General features: G+C 41.5%; 1 protein-coding gene across 1 annotated transcript; it reads right to left on the bottom strand.

The window, feature by feature from the left end:
• Positions 1-1,687: 1,687 nt before the first annotated feature.
• On the bottom strand, positions 1,688-4,283 carry LOC4348573 (phenolic glucoside malonyltransferase 1). The gene is made up of 2 exons (XM_015758426.3): positions 3,514-4,283; positions 1,688-2,505 (listed from the first exon to the last, which is right to left on the bottom strand). The coding sequence occupies exons 1-2, from the start codon at positions 4,201-4,203 to the stop codon at positions 1,825-1,827; spliced, it is 1,371 nt and encodes a 456-aa protein (XP_015613912.1). The 5' UTR covers positions 4,204-4,283; the 3' UTR covers positions 1,688-1,824.
• Positions 4,284-26,209: the final 21,926 nt, after the last annotated feature.

Here is a 26,209-nt window from a genome sequence, read left to right on the forward strand (position 1 = left end):
GGTGGTGACCAGAAGACCCATATACCCCTCAAAAGGTAGAATGTACTACTCCAGTAATCAAAGTAAACTGCAAAAGGATACTTCAACTAACGGGATGTCAGACACATCTCCCGCAATGTTAGACATAACTCAAGCGTGGGACTTAGACCCTGTTTAAGTTCGCGAAAAGAAAAATTTTGGAACTCGCATCGGATGTTTGACCGGATATTAGAAGAGGTTTTTGGACACGAATAAAAAAATTAATTTTATAACTCGCCTGGAAACCGCGAGACGAATCTTTTGAGCCTAACTAAGCCGTCATTAACACATATAGGCAAATCATGGACTAATTATGCTCAAAAGATTCATCTCGCGATTTCCATACAAACTGTGCAATTAGTTTATTTAATACTCTTTGCATGTATCCAAAGATTCGATATGATGTTTTTGGGAAAAAAAATTTGGGAACTGAACCAGGCCTTAATTCAATCAATCAACTATAATGAACAAGTTGCAAGTGACTGTACCCTAATTTAATGGAGAAAATTATTTTTCAATCGTATGAATGATTTATCATCAGTTCAAATCATCATATTCGTCGTATATTTAACAATAAAATTATCGCAAAATTAAGATTTTAGGGTTTAAATCCTTAGCACTAATTTTATGTTTGGGTTATAAATGTCAAGTTTTGTTATTCTGTGATAATTTTTTATTAAATATGTAGTTTTATGATATTCCACTTTAAATTCATAGTTTTGTGATAAATTTAGTGTTAAATCTGTAGTTTTATGATACACCATGTTAAATATATAGCTTTATGATAATTTGGATAAATATATGTAGTTTTTACTCTTAATATAAGTATAGCCTTTTAAATTTTGATATAGGAGTACGTTAAAGAGAAAAAGTACAATATGCCACTCTTTTCGTGTGGTTTCAACAAAATGCCACCCATTAGAATAGCAAGGATAAAATGCCACTCAATAGGTTATCTTTAGGTTATTTTGCCACTTTGAGGAGTTTTAAGACTGCAATACCCTTGCTATGGATAGAGAGGAAGGGAGAGGGAAGCGCCGGGGAGAAGGCCGAGCTGGTGCTCGCCGGCGGCGGGCGGCGAGCGCGCGGGGGTGGACTGCAATGGGCGGCGCTGAGGAGGAGGACAATAGGGCGACGAGGTGGAGGCGGGTGGCGGCGGAGACGACACATCAGAGGGAGAGGAGGCGACGATGTGTAGGGCACTAGGGCGGCGTCGACGGTGGGAGGAGGACGGCGGCGCTTGCAGCTCGCCGCGCGTGTGCGCACTCGCTGCCTCCGATGACGACGGGGGAGGAGGACAGAGTAGGTAATACCTCCATCTACCTCGTCGCCCATCTTCCTCCCAGCGTAGCGCCACCGTCCTCCTTCCCCGTCGCCGCTAGCCGCCCTCCCCGCGTGCTCGCAGCCCGCAACCGCGCTCCCCTGCTCGCGACCGCCGCCGGTGAGCACCAGCTGCCGCTCCCCTCTCTCTCCCTTCCTCTCTATCAACAATAGGGGCATTATGGTCTTAAAACTCCTTAATGTGGTAAAATATCTCAAAGCAACCTATTAAGTAGTATTTTATCCTTACCATTCTAATGGGTGGCATGTTGAAACCCACTAAAAGTGGCATATTGTTCTTTTTCTCGTATGTTAAATTGGTTAAGGACATGGTTTTATAAAACGTAAGAACCATAAAAACTAGGGTTATATATCTCTTGCCAAAATCCCGATGGTTTTGGGTGACCTGGTCCATAATAGATAGGGTTTTACGAAAATTACATTTTATTTCATTATACTAAAATCTATAATTAGACATAAAAAGAACTAGTTCGAGTCAGGCTCGCCCCATCCGCACCCAACCACAAACATCTCACGGAACGCCGGCATCTTGTCGGCGGCGATCGCCACCGACGCCTGGACCGACCCAGCCTCCCTCCCGGCGACGAGCACCACCTCCCCGTCGTGGTTCATGGACGCCAGCTCCGCCCTCGCCGCCGGCCTGCCCAAGCCGAACTCCACCGCGTACGCCGGGAACCACGGCGACCCGGCCATGATCATCGCGCGCCCGGGCGGGATGCGCGCGAACTTGTCGTGCCACCGCGCGCGGTCGCCGAGCGGGTCGCGCCTCGCGGCGTCGACGGCGCCCCCGACGGCCGCGGCCGCCCGCGCGTGCGCGTGCGCGTCCGCCCCGGCGGCGAGCTCCGCCCCTTCCAGCGACGCCGCGCACACCGCGACGCAGTTGCCGGCGTAGGCGCCGGGCGCCGGCGGCGACATGAGCGCGCGGGCGTCCGCGAGGAAGACGGCGAACACGGGGCCGCCGCCGTCGTCGGCGAGGCCGCTGGCGCGCGCGATGGAGACCCACCCGTGCGCCGCCATGGCCGCGAACGTGGACGGCGTCTTGCCGCCGCCGACGGTGGCGCGCTGCTTCAGGAGCTTCACCGCCGGCGCGGCGAACGTGAACGTTCGCCGGCTGAGAGGGCATTGGCGCAGGGGCGCGTGAACGATCTGCAGGAGATTGTCAGTGACACTCTCAAATATGCTTATCAAATTGACATTGTAAGTTTGTAATTACTTTCTCTCTGTTTCACAATGTAAGTCATTCTAGTATTTCCTATATTCATATTAATATTAATGAATCTAAATAGATATATATGTCTAGATTCATTAATATCAATATGAATGTGGGAAATGCTAGAATGACTTACATTGTGAAACGGGGGGAGTAAGAAACTTCACAGTTTACTCATTGAACTTAAAAAATGCTAATTTTCATGACGAAATGCTCCATTTTCGTTTTTAAGATTGACTATTCCAAATTCATAATCACTAGATCCTCAAATGCAGAAATCACCAGATTTATGTGTAATTTTTTAGGCACTTTTGTAATATATCTTAGTCGTTGCAGAGGTCAAAAGTCACGATACATTTTCTTTTCTTTTTTACAAAAGATGTAACTGAGGCATCTCCATCTCCATGATCAAAGATAATCAAGCCCGTCCTTTTCAATTTTCATAGCATTACGAAGAATTCGATCTGAAGCCAATACAGATGTCATACGCTCTATTGGCACTGATTCAAATTAACATCTCACCTCCGAATTTTCAAATCTTGCAAAATCATAGTAGCAAAAGAAGGGGCAACCAACATCTCGGCTTATGGCTGACGATGAATCAAGAGTAACACACGAAGAATTTCAGGATAGTTTTGAATGGAAGAACATGAACTCCAGAGTAATCAGAACTACAGTTTCCCATATTTTTGTTCTGAACTTTTTGTCAGAATTTTTAACAGAATTCATTGATTACAAATGGAACCATGTCAAATACCGAAGGTGTCCAAATTTTTCTACGAGAGAATGTTAACTACTTGACTCCTCATTGCGCATGCTGAATTGCTAATACTACTGTAATTATTATTTGAATTTGTCATGGTATATCAATTTCATTTCGATTTCTTTGGTCATGATGGCTAATTAAGCTAGAGCATGGTGGGAACAGAACAGAGCGAGCTCACCTTGGGCAAGTCCGGCGCGATCTGCCGCAAGAACAGCCGGGCCAGCTCGCCGTCGCCGTCGAACCGCACCAGCGTCCGGTCGTGGAGCGGCGGTGGGAGGGCCTCCCTGACACTGGTGGCCACGGCCGCTGCGGCGGCGGCGGACCACATCTCCAAGAATCGCCAGAGGCCGCGGCCGTCCGCCGCCGCGTGGTGCATGGCCACCCCGACCGCCACGCCCCCGCCACCGCCGACGAACTCCGTCACCTGCGCCGCCATGACGGGCGCGGGGAGCTCGTCGCGGCGGATGTCCGGGACGAGCTGCCGCAGCGCGTCCTCGTCGTGCTCCTCCCCTTCGTCGACGAGCCTCCCGAGGTCGAGGTCCGTCTCGGCCTCCACGAACGCCACGCCGCCACCGGCCTCCACGACAATGGACAGCGATTCCTCCTCCGGCGAGTAGACCAGCGCGCCGGCGAAGGGGTAGAACGCCGGGAGCACCGCCTCGAGGGAGTCCCTGAGCGCGCGTACGACGTCTCCGAACGGCGGCGGGGACGGGAAGAGGAAGACGCGGCGGACGGGCGGCAGCGCGACCCAGTACGCGTCGAACGGGGAGAGCGGCACGCGGCGACAGCCGCCGCCATCTCCGTGCGTCGGGAGCGCGACGGAGGTGACGCTCCTCGTGCGCACCGACGGCGGCGGCGGCGGCGGCATCTCGGGGACGGCGAACTCCTCCACCGTGTTCCGAATTTCGCCAAAGCTTGTGGGGTGGTTTGACCACCAAGCGGGGTGGCGCTGACCACCGCCCCCTCGACGGGAGAAAGTTCGGACCGACAAATAGTGGGCCAAATAGGCCCAGAAGTTCTATCCAGGCCCAATACAGATCGAATAATGGGCCAATAATGGTTTATGCAATGTAGTTGAGGCCCAATACGCATCGAACAAAAGCTGGATGAAAAATTTGGATATTCGTGCACGTTTTTTAAACGTTTCGAGCGGAAACTTCCTATATGATAGTCGCTCTAAAATATCAGATAAATATATTTTTTAAGTTTGTAATAATTAAATCTTAATTAATAATATGTTAATACCATCTTGTTTTATGTAAAACACTTAATTTTATCTTCATAACTATATGAGTTTCAAACGCCATCGCAATGTGATGAAACAATATAGGATTACTGCTATTTACTATGGGCTTCAATTGAGAATATTAGGGACAATTACTAAAAAAATAAAAAAAATCAAAATAATCGACTGAGCTATTTTATCGAGTGGGATCACCCAAGTGGTCTGCTACTACGTTTCGTTTTTGTAATTGTCATTCTTTTATGTGTTTAATGTTGAAAGAAATATTCTATAATGTGTCTGGCAGAAGGATCTCTTGGGTGCTTTTTAGTAGGACTCAGGTCTTAATCACTATTTCATTTTTTTAATCCTTTCGAATTGTTTACCCACATTTTAATCCATGTGCCTTTGAAATTTCCAAATTTTTATGATGGTTGCTTAGGACTTGATCTCGGAAAGGGAGGCGAAAGAATGCAGCAAAGCCATCAATTACCATCTTCAATGACTTGGGCGAAAGAAGGGCTTATTTTCAATGATACAAACTCATCCATTTATTATCTTTGTTACCTTGTCTTTATACCTGCGAGACATTCCATTCCTTTTCTTCGGTAACTTTGATGAAATGTAGTACGATGTCAATGACGAAATTTGTGATAATCTTTATATGCATTTTAACACAATATCGATATGGTTTTTTACTGCCAATTTGGTGGATTTCTACCTGCTACGTCACTTGTATTACTGCTTATCAATTTCTGGTTTTGGTGGCTAGCAGTGTTGCCATAGCGTTAGCACACACATATTACTAATTGTTCCTAATTTAGAAAGCTAAGTTCAAGAAAACCCAAAATCAGAGAAAACCCTAAATCCCCTCCCCCTCCCGTGCGGATCCGTCCGCCGCTCCACCCCCCATGCACGCAGATCCGCCAGCGGCGGCTACGGAAGGGGCAGATCTGGCGTCCCTCCCCCTCCCGCATGGATCCCTCTACCTCTCTGGCCCCTACACGCAAGGATCAGCCGCCGGCGGTGACGGGAGGGCCAGATCCAGCGCCCCATTCCCCTCCCATGTGGATCTCGCCGCCTCTCCATCTCGCGCAGCGCGAGGATCCACCGGCTGGTTTGAGTAACGAGGACAAGGATGATGACGATGATGGCAGGTGGCGATGGCGGAGCTCGAGGGTGGTGGATCCGGTGGCATCGCTATCGGGATGTGCGGATCTGCCATCCCCGACCCTCGGTCCTTGTTGACAGCTGCTACGGCAACGACGACCCGCCTTGGGGAGCTAGGGTTTTGGCCAGCAGTGGGCTAGGGTTTTGGCTAATTTTTTTCTTGAATTTTTATATATTTCACCGAAATTATTTTTCCACGCAGTCGGTATATGTGACTGGATGCGAAAATGAGATTCGCATGCGGTTGTGCTGGCCGCATGGAAAAATATGACTTTCGCAGACACCTGGGTGCATGCGGGCTGCCTAGCCACCTGTGAAAATCGATTTGGCCGTATGCAAAAATTAATTATGTAGTAGCGATATTTGATCTTGCCGAAATATCTAAGTAGATAATTTCCTCAACAAGATTATCACAACTTTTTTGTGAGATGGTTGAATTTTTATTTCCGGGAGGCAAAAGAAGGGACAACTACTCTCGTCAATTTTATTCCTAATTGCCTACCATCCATCATCACAATTCATGCCTCTCACATTCTAGCAAAGCACATTTCAATTTCTCCCATTACTCATTTAAGCAACCAGAAAGAAGCAGTAAGCATAATATAGCCATATAGTCTAGTAGCATAAAACATTACAACCATTAAAAGGTTTTATGTTTCATCCCTATAGCACAAAAACAAACTAAAAAGCCCGACACAGAAAACAAGAACAACAAAATATAACAAATATCATCATGTTAATCATTCTAAATTAAATAGTGTTGCATGGATTGAAGAGTGATAAATATGGTAACTTCTTCATCACCTCCATGGTCACCTCCTCCAAGGAAGAACCATGCACACGTCAACCCCTATCACGTGCAAACAATATTCCTAAAAATAGTTTCCTTATCTATGAAAAATGAAGAGCATATGCCGTGCACAATGGGATAATTTGGACAATACCACCACACAGATAAGTTAGTTGCAAAATACAATCCTATATATGTGAGACCCGTGTGTCAACCATAACACACAATGGTATTTTCCAACTCTGTGATTTTTGCGATCGTATTAAATAAATTGGCTTGTGCACAATTTAGTTGGTCAGAATATAAAACACATCATATAAACTTTAACAAATTCATTCCTTGCTTCTAAAACAGAAAAAAAAACTAAAATATGCCCAAAAGCTAACAAACTCTAGAAATAGATGCGACCATGAGTGATCATTTTTAATAAAACTAAATGGCCAATAAGTATATATAATACATATAAATGTATCAAGTGAAAAAACTGTACCTAGCTTGAAAGCCTGTAAGTGACCAATATAGTTGTGTTGCTAATTTTATATTTCAATTGCTTCAAGTAAGTTCTTCATATGGTTTTTTTGGACAATTCTAAAAGTCATATGTAACTCAAGCTGAAAAGTAATATACCATGTGGTATGCGTATGTTAATACTACCATCAGACTAGTTCAATAGAAACCGAAAATTTAGATGCGAACTCTATTTCATTCTTTATCTGGATTTATTTCAACTTGGTGACTAGAAAAAGTGAGGATGGAAGCTAGATGTGGTTGGGCCAGAGTCTTGTGTGTACATGCAGGCGAGATCATGGGAATATGTGTCATATGGATTAACTAATTTGCATGGTTTGAAGAAGACATGCTTTATTAGCCATGGTAAGACATGGCTCTACCAGCTTCATCTGACAAGATACATATTTTGCTGCTATATTGTAACTATTGTCGAATTTGTCTACAATGAATCATAAAGACACCAATATAATTATGATGATACTGTTGATGGCAGTTAAATACCAAATTTACACCGTCAATACATGCATAATTTTGAAAATATAAAACATCCAATATAGTGGTAGGTTTTAATTTTAACAATTTCCACGAGTGTTGGTATATATTTGGATACAGGTGACAAACAACCAAAGTTGAGATGAAATATACATAAAGGAGGGTGTCGACGGGGGATACTCGTAAACTAGATGATGAGGGTACTAGGGTACGTTGGTACGAGGATTTACACGATTTGACATCAAGCAAACAAGGAGACAAGGATTATACTGGTTCAAGCCCCTCGTAAGGTAATAGCTCTAATCCGGTTTATGTGGGATTATAGAGAAAACCACAGAGTGCAGAGAAGACAACGGATCTCCGAGATTACCGACGAGATCCTTGTCAAGAGGGGCTTGATGAGATCTTTCGGCGAATAGGCTTCAAGTCCTCCGGATTGCTTATGTGGTGGTGGGTGTCTTGCCCTTAGGATTCGATGCCCTGAACCCCTCAGGGGGTGTGTATTTATACCGCAGGTCAGCTTTATCTCCAAGTAGAACTCGGAGACATCGGACCCTGCACGATACAATACCATGTTTCTCTTATCTGAGTAGGACACATATATAGCCCTACTCATAAAGGATATTTACCATACCGATTTGCTGATTTCCTTACTTTACACTTGTCCTTTCCATATATCACGATATATACCGTATTCGTATATCTCATAACTCCTAGGATAGAGGGTATGCCTTATCCGTGGGGACGGCTGATTAGCGACTGACCGCGCGCCTACAGCCGCGCGCGGTCAGTCCAGCCCCTTATGTCTCGTTGTACTACTACTAGTATACTATCCTTCCTCTTTATACTGCTATACTAGTATTTTATACTACTACTAGTACTATACTATGTGTATGTGTGTGTATATATATACATACATAAAAAAAGTTTGTATTAGCACGTATACAAATTTTGTATACACGCGTATACAAACTTTGTATACACGCATATAACAACTTTGTATACGTGTATACAAACTTTATATACGCGTGTATACAAAGTTTGTATAAGTGTATACAAAGTTTGTATATGTACATATAACAACCCAAAAAATACACGTATACAAAGTTTGTATACGTGTATATAAAGTTTGTATATGTACATATATAAAGTTTGCATACATATGTATTAGAAAAATTGAAAAAGATACGGAAAGAAAAAACAGAAAAAAAAAAGAAACCGTAAACTGAAAATATACGGAAGGAAAAACAGAAAAAAAAAAGGAAACGTACGCCAAAAAAAACGCGCCGTCCGCCGCCCTCCTCTCCACGCGCGACACGTGTCCAGTCGCACGCGGGAGGGGGCGCGCGACTGAGCGCGTATTAGCAGTTTCGCTTATCCGTAACCCTGACAGAGGGGAAGAATTACATTAATATCCAAGCCCATGAAGTCTTGGGCCCACAAATCCAACGAAATACTAGAAAATGGGCCCAACCACCATGTGACTGGGCCAAGGACTTACCTACCAGGGCCTAGGAGAAAGCCTAGGGCCAGAAGGGCCAGCTAGCGGTTGGGTCGGCCAACCCAGAGACAGCCCACCTGGCCCTCAATATTTATAGGTCAGTAGTTATCGACTATCCAAGGCGGTTGTGAACATTTCTATCGGAATAAACCACCATGGTGCAATGGCAGATCCATAGGGTGGTCCGGGTGGTCCCTGGACCACCCAAAAATCGGCGATCGACCCTAATATTAAAAATAGAAAGAGAGAAAATAGCGATCCCGCCCGGTGCCGGAGCGCGCACGCGCTTGGATCGATGGGATGGAAAGAAACTTAAACGTCGCGTGACTTGCGTCGGGCCCAATGCGCCTCTCTCCTCCACGCCCTCGCGAGCGCCAATGCGAATCACACGATCTGATCAGAGCACCGCGCAACCGCCGGCCCACGCGCTGACGCCATGATGCCAACGCGTGATAGCCCGACGCCTCCCCAACCCGCCGCCTTTGCCGCCGTAGTGCTGCACTGCTGCAGTGTGTTATGCCACTGCGAGGAGCCATCGTGAAGATGGGGAAAACTAGAAAACGGAGTCACGGACTCACGAAGACCTGCCTCCTAACCTCCTTGTTACAGTGCGCCGCCACCGTCGCCTAGCCGCCCGCGCCAACAATTTTAGGTTTTCTACTTGTGTACTGTTTTCAATTTTCAAATTTATAATTTTGAACTCTTGTGCATTGTGATATTAAATTGTAGTACTAAATTGTGGATTGTTGAAGCATGAAGAAAGATGGAGATATTGCATCTCTTTTTTTGAAAACACGCTGCAAAGAAGAATGCTTCTAAATTGCCTTCTTCCTCGGTTATGATTGAGGAGCACACTCAAGAACAAGTTGTTGAGGAGAAAAAGTAGACCCGATAAGAAGAAAACATAGTATGTAATCTTCTTTAGACTTTTATAGCCATAGAAGCTTCTTTAAATCGAAATTTTACTTAATTACTAATTATATATGCTTTAAGATGCTTTATTAATATATCATATTAAACTTTTGGTGATTTGGTCTATTCTATTATCTATACTTGCATTGTATATATTAGCATCGTTAGATTTACTGTATTTAGAAAAAAAAAATTAGGTCGGACTACCCATATACTAAATCCTAGATTTGCCACTGCCATGGAGGACACTTGTCAGCTCAAGAGTGAAGATGCTCTTTTGATGCTTAGAATCTCCACACTTCTAAGGCCTATAAATACCCCTATCCTCTTCATTCACAACACCACCAAGATGTACAGATGAATTATAAGAGGCTCTTTGTATTTATTTATGTATACTTAGAATAAAGAAGAGACAGTGAGGACGAAAGAGTTGGAGGAGTTTCGGAATTGTTGATAACTCTCTTTATTTCTTTTATACCTTAGCAATTATTTTGCTCGAGTTGAGAATATCTTAATTAAGTAACTGAGATTTATCTTGTATGGTATACTTCTTAGTTAGTACCTATTTAGCTTGGTGGATCACTGTTCACTATTATTCATTAAGAGATAGTGGTTACTTTGTGTTTAGCTAACGCTAGAGTAGTAATTAATTGCATAGAAATGGTGTCTAGATGGTTAATTACTAGTGTTTGCTGCGTATCCCACAGTACTTAGATTGGTGTAGAGGTGGTGACAACCCTTGATATCACCGTAGTCCTCCCTGTTGTCTGGGTACATAGTAGAGCGCGTTCTGATAGCAGCGAGCAAACCAATGCCTAAAGTATAGCGATAGGATTAAAGTTAAGTTTTCTAAACGACCCTGTACCAAATTAGAAGATCATCTTTACACTTTAGTCTACATTTAGTCTAAGTGTCCTTGGATGAACCTGATGAAGAGCTAACTAAAACAAAAAAAAATATAATTAATAAAACACATGCATCAACAATTGATCTTTTCATATTCATATTCAAAATTAAAGAGAGTAAATATTTGAACTTATGATTCCCACTCCTAGTAATTCCATCATGTATCACATATTTACTAAATACCATCTCCAATTCTAACCATTCCGTATGTATCACAGATTCAGTAGAAATATTATCTCCCCATGACTTATCAGCGGCTAAGTGTACTCCAATAACTTTACCTTCCTCCACAAAGACCATCCAATACAACTATAGTGCCCTCACATGTATACTCGATCGTGCTCATCTTTAACGGATGGATATGAATCACACTATACATAAGAATAAAAATGATCATTTTCTTAAACTATAAATAAAATAGTTCTCTAATGTACATATATATAGTTACACAAAATCTCCTGTTAGTAGTGCTTTTAGTTCATCATTATGCTCCTTATCCAAATCCTCACAGTCTCAATAGGATTGTGTGGAGCGATGTGCCCAATTATAAACACAATGTCATCTTTATCTACTTTATCTATAGAGAACTGAACGCATTGGTGTTCAGGCACACAATTAACTGAAAATAGTTAAAGATCACAAGCTATGAGGTGGTAAAACATTTTCTTAATTGGATAGATATTTACATTGGAGAACCTAATCAACGTTCTTGTTATAGTGCCCATATCAAAATTATGATCGCACTTAAAAAATAAAGATATCCCCTCATCTTTATGCATAAGAAAACTAGTACCACTTCCAATAAGTTTATTGTGTTTATTTATCGCAATGATCCTAATTATACTTTTACGTAATGGTTATATTGATTCCATCAAGGTTTTGTATTCATTTGACTTCATACTCAAACAACCCACACACGAGAGTAGAAAATATTAATGAAAATGATTTTTTTTGGTAATATGATAATTAGCCGATTTAAATGTTATCTTACTCCTGAACTTATTGGTACTATATATATATATATATATATATATATATATATATATATATATATATATATATATATATATATATATATATATATATATATATATATATATATATATATATATATATATATATATATATATATATATATATATATATATATATATATATATATATTGATTTCAATGGGAAAAAAGGAATTAGCACATCTCTATTATCTATAAAGTTACAACCCACTACATTCTAAACGTAACCTACAAACTCAACCAGCAAAGATAGCACATCATCATCTATTAGCATTTATTTTAGAGTAAATTTCACAAAACTACATATATACTTTAAAGAATCTATCACAAAACTATAAATTGAAGAAGGTCTATTACAAAACTACAAATTTATGACCAAATTTATCAAAGAACTATATATTAAACTTCGAAGATCACCAAACTACAGATTTAGTAATAAAATTATCACAAACTACATGTTTTGCACCATGTTATAAGTACAAAACTACAACATTTATAACTCTAACATAATAGTAGTGGTAGATATTTAAACTGTAAAATATGTAATTTTGTGACAACTCCAGTATTAAATCTATAGTTTTGCGATACTTGGTCTTAAATTTGTAGTTTTGAGATAAATTTTGTGTTAAATTTGTAGTTTTTTGATACAACGTCTTACATTTGTAGTTTTTACGATAATTTTGTTAAAGTACATGTAGTTTTGTGAAATTTACTCTATATTTTATCATATTCTAAAGTTTTCAAATACAAACATGTTAAATCATCATCCCACATAATTTACATAATATTTCAGCATATATCTATTTATTTTCTACAATATCCTATATACTTTATCCCTACTTAGTTAATGTTTTCTATCTTCTCTCATTAGACCACATCATATCAATTGTTTCTAGCCTTTAAATGATTAATCTGTTGTCCAAATTATTTCTCTCATTTTTTCTCTCATAAAGTCATCACCTTACTTTTAGCTTTTTATTATCAATCTATATAGTATTTAAATTATCATAAACCACATATCAACTTAAGTGATTTATAACCTTTTTCATTGGTTAATAAAAATACAAATTCTTAAGCTTACGTCGTCTACCTATATACATTCTCCAAAGCCAGCTTTTGTGTTCATAAGAAGAGTAGTTTTACAACTATTTGACAAGCAGAACCATGAACCCTTCTGTGTTAGCTAAGGGCCTAGTTAGGGAGCTTTTGGCACCTACAGTTTTCTTTCAGAATAAAAACTCTCCTAAATCGTTCAGGTTTTTATGCAGATTCTGAGAAGCTGTAGTTAAAGTGAAAGTGCATCTAGGCCCCTAATGATTTTGGTGATTAATTACAATGCGATTAAAGAGGACTAAAATTTTTATTTAAGCAAATGTGAAGGTTGTTATATCCTCAATGAGTTAGCGTAATGCATATCCCGCCAAATACGTTGATGTGATGTGATGTGGCAAAGGAGCAAATGGTATATTGTAACTTTTCTTTTCATTTGAGTAAATAGGAATGCCGCACTATTAAGAGGGATGATGCATTGACATATGAGGAGTGATCAAAGTGCTCAAAATCAATTTTTAAAAGTGTTTCTCCTCAATTTGAGTTGTTCTAGACATTTTCGGAGTTTTCCGAAAGTCATTTTTGGACTTTCCGAAAATGCACATAACCAAATTTCGCTCCTGGAAATTTTCGGATATGTCCGAAAAACATTTTCGGACTTTCCGAAAATGACTGTGGAGGCAAATATGGTTCTGTTTATTTTTGGACTTTTCCAAAATAGATTTTCGGAGTTTCCAGAAAACTTCAGCAAATTCAAAAATGCTTTTGTGTTTTTCCGGACTTGTTCGAAAGCTATTTTCGGACTTTTCCGAGAACATCCAGAACGGTGTTTTTGGTTCTGGAAATTTTTGGACTTGTCCGAAAAGTTTTCGGAATGTCCGAAAAATCTCTCATTGACTTTGTTGTTGGTGCTGAGCTGGAATTTTCAGACATGTCCGAAAATCTTTCGGAATATCCGAAAATCTCAATTATTGTGCATAACGGGCAGAATTTGGGTTCTGGCTATAAATAGCCCCCCTCACTTGTGAGTGCTGCTGGTTCCATTCCAATTATTTGTGCCCTTGGCTTGCTCTCTCTCTCTAGCACTTTTGAGCTTTGCTTTCTTATTTCCCCTCTCACCCGTGTTCGATTCGGATTTGGTGTGTGTGTGAGAGTTGTGGATTCGAGTTTGTGTGAGTGCTTGTTGTTGACTTCGTGAAGATTTGTGAGCACTTGCATCATCTCCAGGAGTTCTTTGCTTCATTTGTTACTCTTGGAGGTTGAAGACTCCTAGGCGGCTAGGTGTCGCTCCCGAGCCACCGATCTACTTATGGTTGACCGGGAGAAGTTTGTGAAGGTCGGATCTCACCTCCGAAAGAGAAGAGATACCCTTAGTGGAAGGAGGAGTGCTTAGTGCAACCTCTTGAGGAAAGGGTTAGCTAAGACCCGGCTCTTAGTGAGCTCCTCAACGGAGAGTAGAATCCCCTCAAGGATTCAAACTTCGGGAACAACTTCGTGAGCTTCATCTTTGGTGATTTTACTTCCTCCCTCTCCACTAGCTTTGCTTGTTTGAGCCGCTATAGTTCTAGTTGCTATTTGTGCTAGCATATTCTTGTTGTAGGCAACTAGATCTAGGATTTACTTTGCTATTTGTGCTGACTCCGAAAATTTTCGGATATCCGAAAATTTCGGAAATATCCGAAAATTACTGCTTTCGCTTTTAATTGAATTTTTGAATTAGCCTATTCATCCCCCCTCTAGGCCTAATTAACACTTTCAATTGGTATCAGAGCCTAATCTCCTAATTAGGTTTAACCGCTTGGAGAGATCATGTCGGGCCAAGCGGGGGATGGGAACGATGGTGATAAGGGAGCTAAGATCCCTTATGACTATCCCCCTACATCTACATCTTATGTGAGTACCTATAGCGACAAAGCTCTGTACTTCAATGGTACGGACTATGCCGCTTGGAAGCATAAAATGAAGATACATTTGAAGTCTATTAACCTATTTATTTGGAGAATAGTCGAAAAATGCTATGTTTTGCAAAATCCCGAAGATCCCACCAAGGAGGACGACGAGAACGAGCACAAGAACGCTCAAGCCGCTAATGCAATACTTAGCGCCTTGAGTGGAAGTGAGTTCAACCGTGTGGATGGCATTGAGAGTGACAAAGTGATTTGGGACACGCTTCGGAACTTGCATGAAGGCACGGATAGTGTTCGTGAGTCCAAGGTGTAGATCCTCAAGGAACAATTTGAGAGATTTGTGATGTTGGATGGTAAGAGCCCAAGCGACAATTTTGGTGACGATTTGTGGGTGATTATCTGTGATGTCAATTGATTTTGGTGATGATTTGTGGATGATTTGGGGATTTCAATTTGATTTGGGAGCAACTCGCATGGGCGCATGGTGCAGCGATGGTGCTTAGTGAGTTCGGCTCGATTCGAGCTGGTCTTTTTTTTTCTTTGCTCGAGCAAAGCTAAAGGTGCCAGTTTAATTTTCCTCATAGATGTCGGTTACTAATATTGATATTGACCCTATGGCCTTTTTTTTAAGTAGTGCACCGTTACGAGACCATATGTCAGCGACACATGCTCCTCTAATCCATAGTTGTATGCGTGTGGACGAGCCTCCTCCGTGTATGCGTGTGGGTCTACCGGGCAACCTAAAAAAATATTCTCTCTTCGAATCCATAGTTGCAGACTAGCACGGTCATCAAAGCATGCAGTTGAATGACAAGGTGGGGCCGTTCAATTGTACTCGTAAAACCCGAGTGACTGGAAAATCTATGCCGGACCAACATGCATACTCCTAACAATTTAAGACCGTTAGAATCAAACTCCACAAGTTTTTTTCCCCTTCTTTTTTGACAAAATACAATTAATAGTTCTATGGCCGATAGTAGGCTGGCCAGTTAGTACATCATCAGAGTATAGTACTTGTACTAGCACATAGTCCAATATTGTACAGAGTACTAATGTACTAACGCAATGTTACCTTGCTTTAACCGGTCCATGGACCGGCCCAATGCAACCTTTTCGCTGCGACGACTCGAGTCGTAGTACACTACTGTAGTTCGTACAACTCGAGCAGCACAAGTACATGGACACGTAAGCGTTAATGTGCTCTCTGCCTAGCATCGTCTCAATCCATACAGACAGCAAGTAGACGACACGACCAAGAGCCCAGAACAAGCATATACTCGTATGCAAGCTTTAGCTAGCTTTGTGTACTATATGTGTGTACGAGTAATAATAACGTACTTCATCCGTCTCGTTCTCATTTTAAGAGTAGTTGTTGGTTTTCATGTCTAACGTTAAATCGTATGTCTTAATATTTTATGGCTAGTATATTTATTGTTATTAGATGATAAAATATAAATAATAGTTTATGCGTGACTTATTTTATTAGTTTTTTATGATTTTTTTAAATAAGATGAACGATCAAATATTGGATACAGAAATCCACAACTACGTTTAAAATGAGACGAAGGAAGTACATAGTTGAACAAGAGATGGCCTGGGTCTCAGTCGACATGGCGCAGTGACAACTACTGCTAGCTAGTAGTACATGAGTACTTTATAATAAAATGATTTCTAAATTAATTGTTTAGTAAATACTGATGTTAAGTAAAAAAAATAGCTTTTGTCACTTTGATTGTTATTTTTCAAAATTTTAAATTGCTTAGATGTTCTAAGTATCCGATTGGTTGTGAAATCACTAAAATGATGCGATTTATGAGAATCAACACACAAAAAAAACGGATATCATGGTATAAAATCTGAATCCTAATAATCTTTATATTTTAGGAACAAGGCATGCAGTACGTTAGTACGTGAATGCATGAATGTTGAACAAGAGATTGGTCTGAGTCGGGTCGGCACAGAAGAGTGAATACCCAGCACACGCATGCAGTGATCGATGCAGGGCCGTCGTCGGAGATGCATATTCGATCATTTCACCGTTCTATAAAAACAAGTTACTACTCCCTCCGTTTCGTGTAAGTCATTCTAGCATTGCCTACGTTTATATAGATGTTAATGAATGTCTAGATTCATTAATATCAATATAAATATGGGAAATGCTAGAATGATTTACATTGTGAAATGGAGGGAGTACTAATTTTTCTTTCATCAATTTCATACATATGAATATATGTAAAAAAACAAAATACCACCGGTTTCTTAAATCCCAGGACACGTATTTCTCTCTTTATCTATTTCTAATATAATTACTATCTACTACTTTTATAAACTTTGATACAATGGTCACTTAAAACTAAGGGGGTGTTTAGATCTACAGGTAAATTTTTTTTTTGCCCCCGTCACATCGAACGTTTGAACACATGCATGGAGTATTAAATGTTGACGAAAAAATAACTACTTAAACAGTTTGCATGTAAATTGCGAGATGAATCTTTTAACTCTAATTGCGCCATGATTTGATAATATGGTGTTACAGTAAACTTTTGCTAATGATAGATTAATTAGCCTTAACAAATTCGTCTCTTGGTTTACAGGCGGATCCTGCAATTTGTTTTGTTATTAGACTACGTTTAATACTTTAAATGTGTGTCCGTATATTCTATGTGACACGCCCAAACTTTACACCCGTAGATCTAAATACAGCCTAAATTTATTTTTAAGACAATTAATCAGGATGAGTAAAAATAAACATATTCCGACGTGGAATGGAATAGTACTCCAGTGACCAGTGGTGATGCATGTGGACGTGAAGATGACTGACCGGCGATATGACGTGCATGGGCCATGCATGCACAAGCACACGGTAGGACTAGTACAAGTAGTAGTAGTATCTGGAGAGGAGACGTGACGAGGGAGGGGAACACGTAGAGTACTCGAGGGGCGACGTCATTACGTTTGTCCCCGTGCACATGCAATGCAAACAACGCATCCTGAAACGACGTCTCCATGTCTCAATCGCTCAGCGTCCGACCGTCTCGCGGCCGTCATCATGTCACGCGTCGTGGGGTCCACTCAGGTGGCGGTCTTGTCAGACATAAAGCTGCTAGTACAGTGTACTACATGCATTGACACTCATGCTGTGTTTAGTTACTTTCAAAGTTAAAAAGTTTGGGTTGAAATTGATACGATGTAACTGAAAAGTTGTGTATGTATAACAGGTTAATGTGATGAAAAAAGTTAGAAGTTTGTATCCAAAGTTTGGATCTAAACACAACCTCAAGGGCATGTACAAATAGGGATACTGCAACGAGAGCACTCTCTACGAAACTCTCCTTACAATGGAGGATACCCCTAGTGGCCCAACGAGTGTCCCTAGCCTAAAAAGCCCACGTAGGTATTTTATTATACTACCCCTCTCCTCTCCCTCTCTCTTCTCTTATTTACCGGCGCGCCTCCTGCCCTCCGCGTGTGCTCGCCTACTCCCCTCCACCACTCGCCTCTCCCTCTCGCCGCAGCCGCTCGCCACTCTCCTCCGCCCGTCGCCCGTCTCTACTCCTTCTCCCATTATTCCCACGCCGCACTGTGCCAGATCCAGCGCGCCGCCGCTCGCTGGAGACGCGAGGCGTGCCCTCCCCCCATCCCCTTGCTCAGCAATGGCACGGTCCTCGGCCTCGTCGGACCCGGGGAGCGGCGTCACGGGGCTACCCAGCGCCAGCGACGACGGGAAGACGGCTTTTTCGGGTCAGGCTCACCGGAGACGCGAGGCGTGCCCTCTGTCCCACCCCCACCCCACCCCCCTGCTACGCCACGGAAGGAGGAGGAGGGGGCACAATGGCGTGGCGGTGGCGGCCATCGCACTTGGTTCTCATGGCAAGGGCCGCCTACCTCATCTTCCTCAAGTTCCGCCGCATGCTTGACCTCGCCACCGCCGACCTCGCCGCCACCGATGAAGCCTTCTCCTCCCCTTCCTCCGACCCCCCCCCACCCCCGCGCACGCGCTCCTGGTCTCCACCTCCTCCTCCGGCAACAGGAACACGTCTCCCTCCTTATCCCCATCCTCCGGCCAAGGGGTGGAATAGGAATACGTACGGGGAACCTGTGCCCACAGGAGCTGTCGCCCCCCAATGCGTCTCTCGGCTGTGTTGCTCGGCCGAAAAGTGGCAAGAGATGTGTCCCTCAACCGGGGGACGCGCTCCATCGTGGGGAGCCGGCGCGGACGAAAAAGCGAACGCCCACCGGTGAGGGGACGACCCAGAGCTACGCATTAGTAATGGCCTAAGCTGTGCACGGACTACTCTAACAGCTAGTACTACTAATTTTTGGCAAGATGATGAGCAAGTAGGCTGTGTTTGGCAGACTGGATTGGAAACCCATGTTCCGTGCACGAAAAACAGAACGATCCATTAGCACGTAATTAATTAAGTATTATATTTTTTTAAAAAAATGGATCAATATAATTTTTTTAAACAACTTTCGTATAGAAACTTTTTAAAAAAAACACCGTTTAGCAGTTTGAAAAGCGTGCACATGGAAAACGAGATGGGAGAGTTGAGAACAAAGCCTAAGATACTACTCATTCATACAATAGTTATTTATAAGTATATACTACACTATTAATATACGATCCCACCTCTCATACACATAATATTTTGGAGACTGTGTTATAGCTGATTATAAATTTGTAGCCTGTTTTACTTCTCTCTCCTCTCTGGTCTCTTCCGCATCTCCTTAGCTCACATGTAACCTGCTGCTATTGTACCTGCTCTTACGGGTGGCCACGGCGTCCTCTGCTCTGCGTGTGGGTTGGGTTGGCTTGGATCAATTTTACTGTGCTTTATCTACTGCTGGATGTTACTGGAGTATAAATCAGGGATAGGCTTCGTGAAGTGGTGATCGGGACTGAGCTACGTCAGAAATTCAGAATGGAGGTGGAGGACTTTCTCTAATTTAGATCGGATTTAGTTTGATACTGGTGTCTAATCACACTACTACAAAATATCAAATATTTGCCATTGCTGTAGGTGTCAGTAGTGCTAAAACCGGTAACTATAGGCCTTTTCCCACCTCTGCGGGTTGAAATCGTAAAAAACCGGCACCTTTAAGTAATTATAGATGTTGGTTCTAAGTAAAAACCGGCACCTATTATATTTTGTGGCAATGGTGGCCCTATGGCGGAAGGGGATAGGGCGGCTGCGGGTCGACGACATGAGGGGAGGTGGCGGTGGTCCGACGGCCCGGCGGCAGCGCCCTCCCCTCCGCCAAATCTGGCGGGACGGGAGGTGGCGGCGGTGGCCCAGCGGCGGAAGGGGATAGGGCGGCTGCGGGTCGGCGGTGTGAGGGGAGGCGGCGGTGCTCCGACAACCCGGCGGCGGCGCACTCCCCTCCACCAGATCTGGTGGGAGGTGAGGCGGCGGCGGCGGCCCATCGGCTAAAGGGGATACGGCGGCGGCGGCTCGGCGGTGGGAGTGGAGGTGGCGACGGCGGTGCCGTGGCAACGGCGCCCTCCTCCTCTCCATCCGACGACGGCGGCGACGGGGGAGACGTCAGTGGCGTCCTCCTCCTCTCTTTCCGATTCTCGATGAATTTGATGAATGCGTTCTTGATGAATGTATTTGAATGTGATGTTGATGTGTTATTGATAAATGTGATGTTGATGAGTGTTCTTAATGAATGTAATTTCTGAGGATTTGAGGAAATTTTGGGATTTGGGTAGTAGATGGGATCGGCTTGATGGCTCAATGTATCGGCTCGATGCATCGAGCCGTTTTTTTTGGCTCATGGGTGCCTCAAAGGTGCCGGTTTTGGAACAGGCACCCTTGACCCTCGGTAATCAATGCCGCCAACCGGGTGCCGGTTGGGAAAACCGACACCAAAGGGGGTTTTCCAACGGGCACCATTTACATATTTTGTAGTAGTGTCACTACTACAGAGAAGCTAATCGGTGCCGGTTGGGAACCGGCCTTAGGTGCCAGTTTTCCCAACCAGCACCATGTTCAGTCATTGGTGCCGGTTTTAAAACTAGCACCTTTGAGGCCTCAGGAATAAAAAAAAAGCCGGCTCGATGCATCAGCCCGAATTGAGCCAATGCATCGAGCAATTTCACATGAAACATGTACATGAAGAACACATTAAGAACATGAGATGAACACACAAGTCATACACAAATAACTGATGAGCACACAAGAACACAAAACACACAAGAACACATGAGTCGCCGAGTCCCCTCCCGCCAGCCGTTGCCTTCCCTCCCACCACTGCCGCCGCCCCCGCTCCCCTCCTGTCGGGTTGCCGCTCCCGGCCAGATCTAGCGGAGGAGAGGCACCACCGTCACCGTCGCCTCCCCTCCCGCCACCGCCTGCTGCCACCGCCCCCGCCTCCCCTCCTACCGGGCCACCATTCCCAGCCATATCTGACGGAGGGGAGGCGCCGCCCCCGCCTCCCCTCCTGCCAGGCCGCCGCTCTCGGCCGGATCTAGCAGAGGGTGCCGCCTCCACTGCCGGGCCGCCAAGGGTGCGAGAGAAGAAGAGGAGAAGAGGCGAGGGGAGGGTATGAGAGAGCAGAGAGCGGAAAGAGAGAAAAAAGAAAGAAAGAGAGCGGAAGTGGATAAGAATGATGAGAGCGGTGACATTATCCGCTTGACTAAGCGCTCGGCGGCTCGGCTCACGGCTCGGTTTTTAAAAGGTGTCGGTTGTTTTAAAAAACCGACACCTTTTATTTATTGTAGTTGTCGGTTTTTTAAAAACCCGACACCTATAATTAATTAAAGGTGTCGTTTTTACTAAAAACCGACACTTCAAGTATAGAGAGGTGTTAGTTTTTTTATAGAACCAAAACCTATAATCACTTAACAGTGTCAGTTTTTTTTGTGTTTTTGGACCGCGAAGGTTGGGAAAAGCCTATAGGTGCCGGTTTTAACACTTCTGGCACCTATAGTGCCGACACCTATTTGAAGTTTTGTAGCAGTGAATTTTGAACCGACGGGGTACGCACATTATGAAAATAGATAAACTATAGCTTTTTTTTTTTCTAAACTAGGTTCCTGAGCACCCCATTAAGACATGTATATAATTTTGAATTGTTAGATTTGTTTCAGGATTTGTGCAATTGAGCAACGAAAAAATCACAGCGCACTCATATGTAAGAGGATTCGGTTCCACGACCTCCGTTTCACGAAAATAGCATGTTACGGAGGAATTTTGAAAGTTACATTTTAGTTACGTGCAAATTACAATATAATTACATCATGATATACTATAATTACATATGTCGAATTTTTGGAAGAAATATTATTAATAAATATATATGTAGTCCCTTAGTTTTCTGAATTAAAGAGGGGAAATTCTGTTTTCTAGGACTCTAGGCTAGGATCGGGCCGAACACCAAGCCCTAGCTCAGCACGGCCCATTCTTGTTATATAAGCGAGCGAAATGATCACTTTGACTGAGTTCTTTTTAGCAACTCGAAACAACAATTCACTCGTCTTCTGTAATCATAATTTTTACGGTATGTTTTGTGAATAAATTTTTTATATAAAAACCTTTAAAAGTAATTAATTTTATAATCTACAATAGTTAATACTTTCTCTGTAAAAAGTAACTCTTAGAGATGAATTTGAACGAGCATTTGATATCCTATCTTACTTACTATAAAGTTATAACCCATTGACTCTAATGTTCAACATATAAACATGCCACCTCATCATCTGCTAGCAATAATTACATACATAATCTATGTAAGCATGCAACATCATCTATAATTCATGAATTCTACAAATCAACATCCAATCATCTTCCTTCATATTATTTTTCACAATATTTTTAACATATTATATGTATCCATCATTTTTATAATCTTCAGCATATATTCATCCATATAATTAAAGTGCGGGATATCATATTTCATCTACAATCTCATGTAAAGTTTACTAATATATTTTTCTCTGAACATAGCTTGATAAACCAGTTTTATTAATTGTTAATAACTAATATAATTTTACTTTTAGCTTGATTAAAAATATTAAAAATTACTTAGAAATTTCCATAACAAAGGGCGAGGAATCACCTAATTTTTTATAAGACGAAGGGTGTACGTGTTAATCATACCCTACTAATCCGTTCAATTTTCCGAAACACGAACAGCTCGAACTGGCCTTAACCTTGCCCCACGAACAGCGGGGTGTTTAGTTACTTTCGAACTTCCAACTTTTTCATCATATCAAATATTTGGACACATACATGGAGCATTAAATGTGAATGAAAAAAATCAATTGCACAATTTGCATATAAATTACGAGACGAATCTTTTGAGCCTAATTACGCCATGATTTGATAATGTGGTGCTACAGTAAACATTTGCTAATGACGGATTAATTAGGCTTAATAGATTCGTCTCATAGTTTACGGTCAGAATCTATAATTTATTTTGTTATTAGTCTACGTTTAATATTTTAAATGTGTGCCCGTATACGTCAAAATAATTTTAAAAATTATGTGTATCCGTTTAATTATGTCAAAATAATTTTATGACGCCATATTTTTCACCAAAAGTTAGTCGGCATGTATTTAGATTGTAAGTCACTAAATTAAATATGTAATTTTAGTGTATTTACAATATAAGTCCCAGAATTACATATGTAAGTACTAAAATTACATATGTAAGTCACAAAATTACATACTAATTATATATGTAAGTGGTGTGTAAGTAGGATGTAACTACTGTCTAAATATACTACTAATATATACTAATTACATATTTATACTTTAATTACATATGTGTTTCGCTGGTCGGTACAAATACTCATACTTGATCGAGTGCATGCAGTGAAGAAAAAATAGTAGTAAAGTTCTCCAGTAGACCGCTAATTAGCGACCTGTAACCTATAAAGCACAACTAGTTACGCGTAATTAAGTATGCTAGCACGAATCCTATAACCGATCCAATGTCTCAACAAACGACTGTAATCAACCAGAAAATGTGTCGCAGAAAATTTAGCAAAACCGTTTTAAAAATAATGTGTGTCCGTTTAATTATGTCGTTTTCACGTGAACTGCAGGATCTGACATTGCCTCCGGGGGTGTACACTGTAGCGCTTTTGAAGAATAGCTGCTGCAGGCAGACAGTCTACTCCTGCGGTCCTGCCCTAGCAGATCGATACAACCAGTACTAGTAGTATGGCCTGTTTAAATCAGGAAAAAAAATTTTAAGTGTGGATGTTTGATGAGATGTTTAAAGGGTCGTCGGTTATGAATGAAAAACTAATTTTATAATTTACCTGAAAACCACGAGACGAATTCTTTTGAACCTAATTAATCCATCATTAGTATATATAGGTTAGTATAGTACTTATAACTAATTATGGACTAATTAGACTTAAAAGATTCGTCTCGTGATTTTCCTCCTAACTGTACAATTAGTTTTTTTAATCTATATTTAATACTTTAAATATAACATATTATATTACTACGAATATAAATATACCTCGGTTCAGATTCGTTATACTATGATTTATATTTATTATTTTTTTTACGGAGGGAGGGAGTATGTTGTTACCTGGTGCGTGCTAAAAGGGTAAATTTCCAAGATACTCCCTCTGTCCCATTTTATTAGTCGCTAGAAATATGTGCTTGTGAGGGGGCACAACTCCCAAACGACAACTATAAAAGAACGGAGGTAGTACTTTTTACGTACAACCGAGTTATTCAAAATAGGATCCAACCAGCGAATCTGTATACGTCCATCAGCCTGCCAGTACGCTATATTCAGATGTGACTGGCAAGCCACTACTGTATGAACGGTACTCGTGTCTGACCAGCTGTCGATCGACTTGACATTTCTAAAGTGTACTCCCTCCGTAACAGAATATAAAAAATTTTAGAGTTGTACTACATAATTATTAGAAAAGTAGGTAAAGTTAAATAAAAAAAGATGATGATGGGTTGAGAAATGGATATAGATGAGAAAAGCGAATGGTGGAGGGTTGTGATTTCTTGAGAAGAGAATGTTGGTAGAGAAGTTGTTATATTTTTAGACGGATGGAGTACTACTTACCTAAACCAAACTAGGAGGGAATGTGACTCCGGGATTTGACAATGTGGTGTTATAGTAAACATTTACTAATGATGGATTAATTAGGCTTAATAAATTTATCTCGCTGTTTACTGACGGATTGTGTAATTAGTTTTTATATTAGTGCCCGAACACCCCATGCGACACCCTGTATAATACGCGATGTGATGTCAAAAGTTTACGTTCCTCCATATAAACACCCCTTAAGTGGTATTTTTGGGATACTGTACTCCATGTCTAGCACTACGGGCGTCAGCACGCAGCCTGCAGAGCATTAGTACACCGTACGTGCGTCGTTAACCTACTTGATGGCCAACCAGTAAGGCTTTGTTTATTAGTTTGCGAAAACAAAATTTTTTAGGTGTCATATCGGATATTTGACTGGACGTCGAAAGGGGTTGTCAGATATAAATGAAAAAACTAATATCATAACTTGCCTGGAAACTACGAGACGAATTTATTAAACCTAATTAATACGTCATTAGCACATGTAGGATACTGTAGCACTTATGGCTAATCATGGACTAATTAGGTTCAAAAGATTCGTCTCGCGATTTCCATGCATACTGTGCAATTAGTTTTTTAATTTATCAATGTTTAATGCTCTATGCATATGTCCAAAGATTCGATGTGATTTTTTCTTAAAAAAAATGGTAACTAAACAAGATCTAAAACCCTTGAAAGCAATGTGTGACAGGAGCACGTCGTCCTCACCCCCGAACAATCTAAAGGAAGGATTAAGAAAACGTAGGAATAGAAAAAACGTAGGATTTTGATAGAAATGTAAGTGTAAAATAGAATTGTAATACGTAGAAAAAAATACACGAATGATAATTTGATTGAACAACAGGAAAAACACGTAGGAATTGGATGACAGAGATAGACTCAAAAGAAAGTTACCAATAGGTTAAAACTCTTGCTAAATTTCCTCCAATATCTCTACATGATTGTCCATTCCATAAAAATTTCGAAAGATGGATAGGATTCAATCTTTTGTTTCAAAGGGCTTCATAGGAAATTTTTCTATAGGATTGAAATCCTCCAAAATTTCTATTTTTTTCCTCCAAATTAAAGGGGCCCTAATACAGATTTTTCCTCAATTTTCATTTGCACTTTTCAAACTGCTAAACGGTGTATTTTATCCGAAAACTTTCTATATAAAAGTTGCTTTAAAACATCATATAAATCCATTTTTCAAGTTTGTAATAATTAAAACTTAATTAATCATGCGTTAATGGTTATCTCGTTTTGCGTGTTCGCTTTTAATATTCTTCTTTGGAAGATTCATGGAGACTTTATATTTTTATCTATTTATCCATAAAGAATTTATCTTTTA

The sequence above is a fragment of the Oryza sativa genome, chromosome 10, assembly GCF_034140825.1.
Source record: "Oryza sativa Japonica Group chromosome 10, ASM3414082v1".
In the NCBI taxonomy this organism is placed as follows: domain Eukaryota; kingdom Viridiplantae; phylum Streptophyta; class Magnoliopsida; order Poales; family Poaceae; genus Oryza; species Oryza sativa.

What these genes read in the sequence shown, in the direction of transcription:
- LOC4348573 (XM_015758426.3), bottom strand. Translation starts at nt 4,203, where the DNA reads ATGCCGCCGCCGCCGCCGCCGTCGGTGCGCACGAGGAGCGTCACCTCC. An exon ending in TCGCGCCGGACTTGCCCAAG is followed by an intron (nt 2,506 to 3,513) that starts GTGAGCTCGCTC and finishes AATCTCCTGCAG; the next exon opens with ATCGTTCACGCGCCCCTGCG.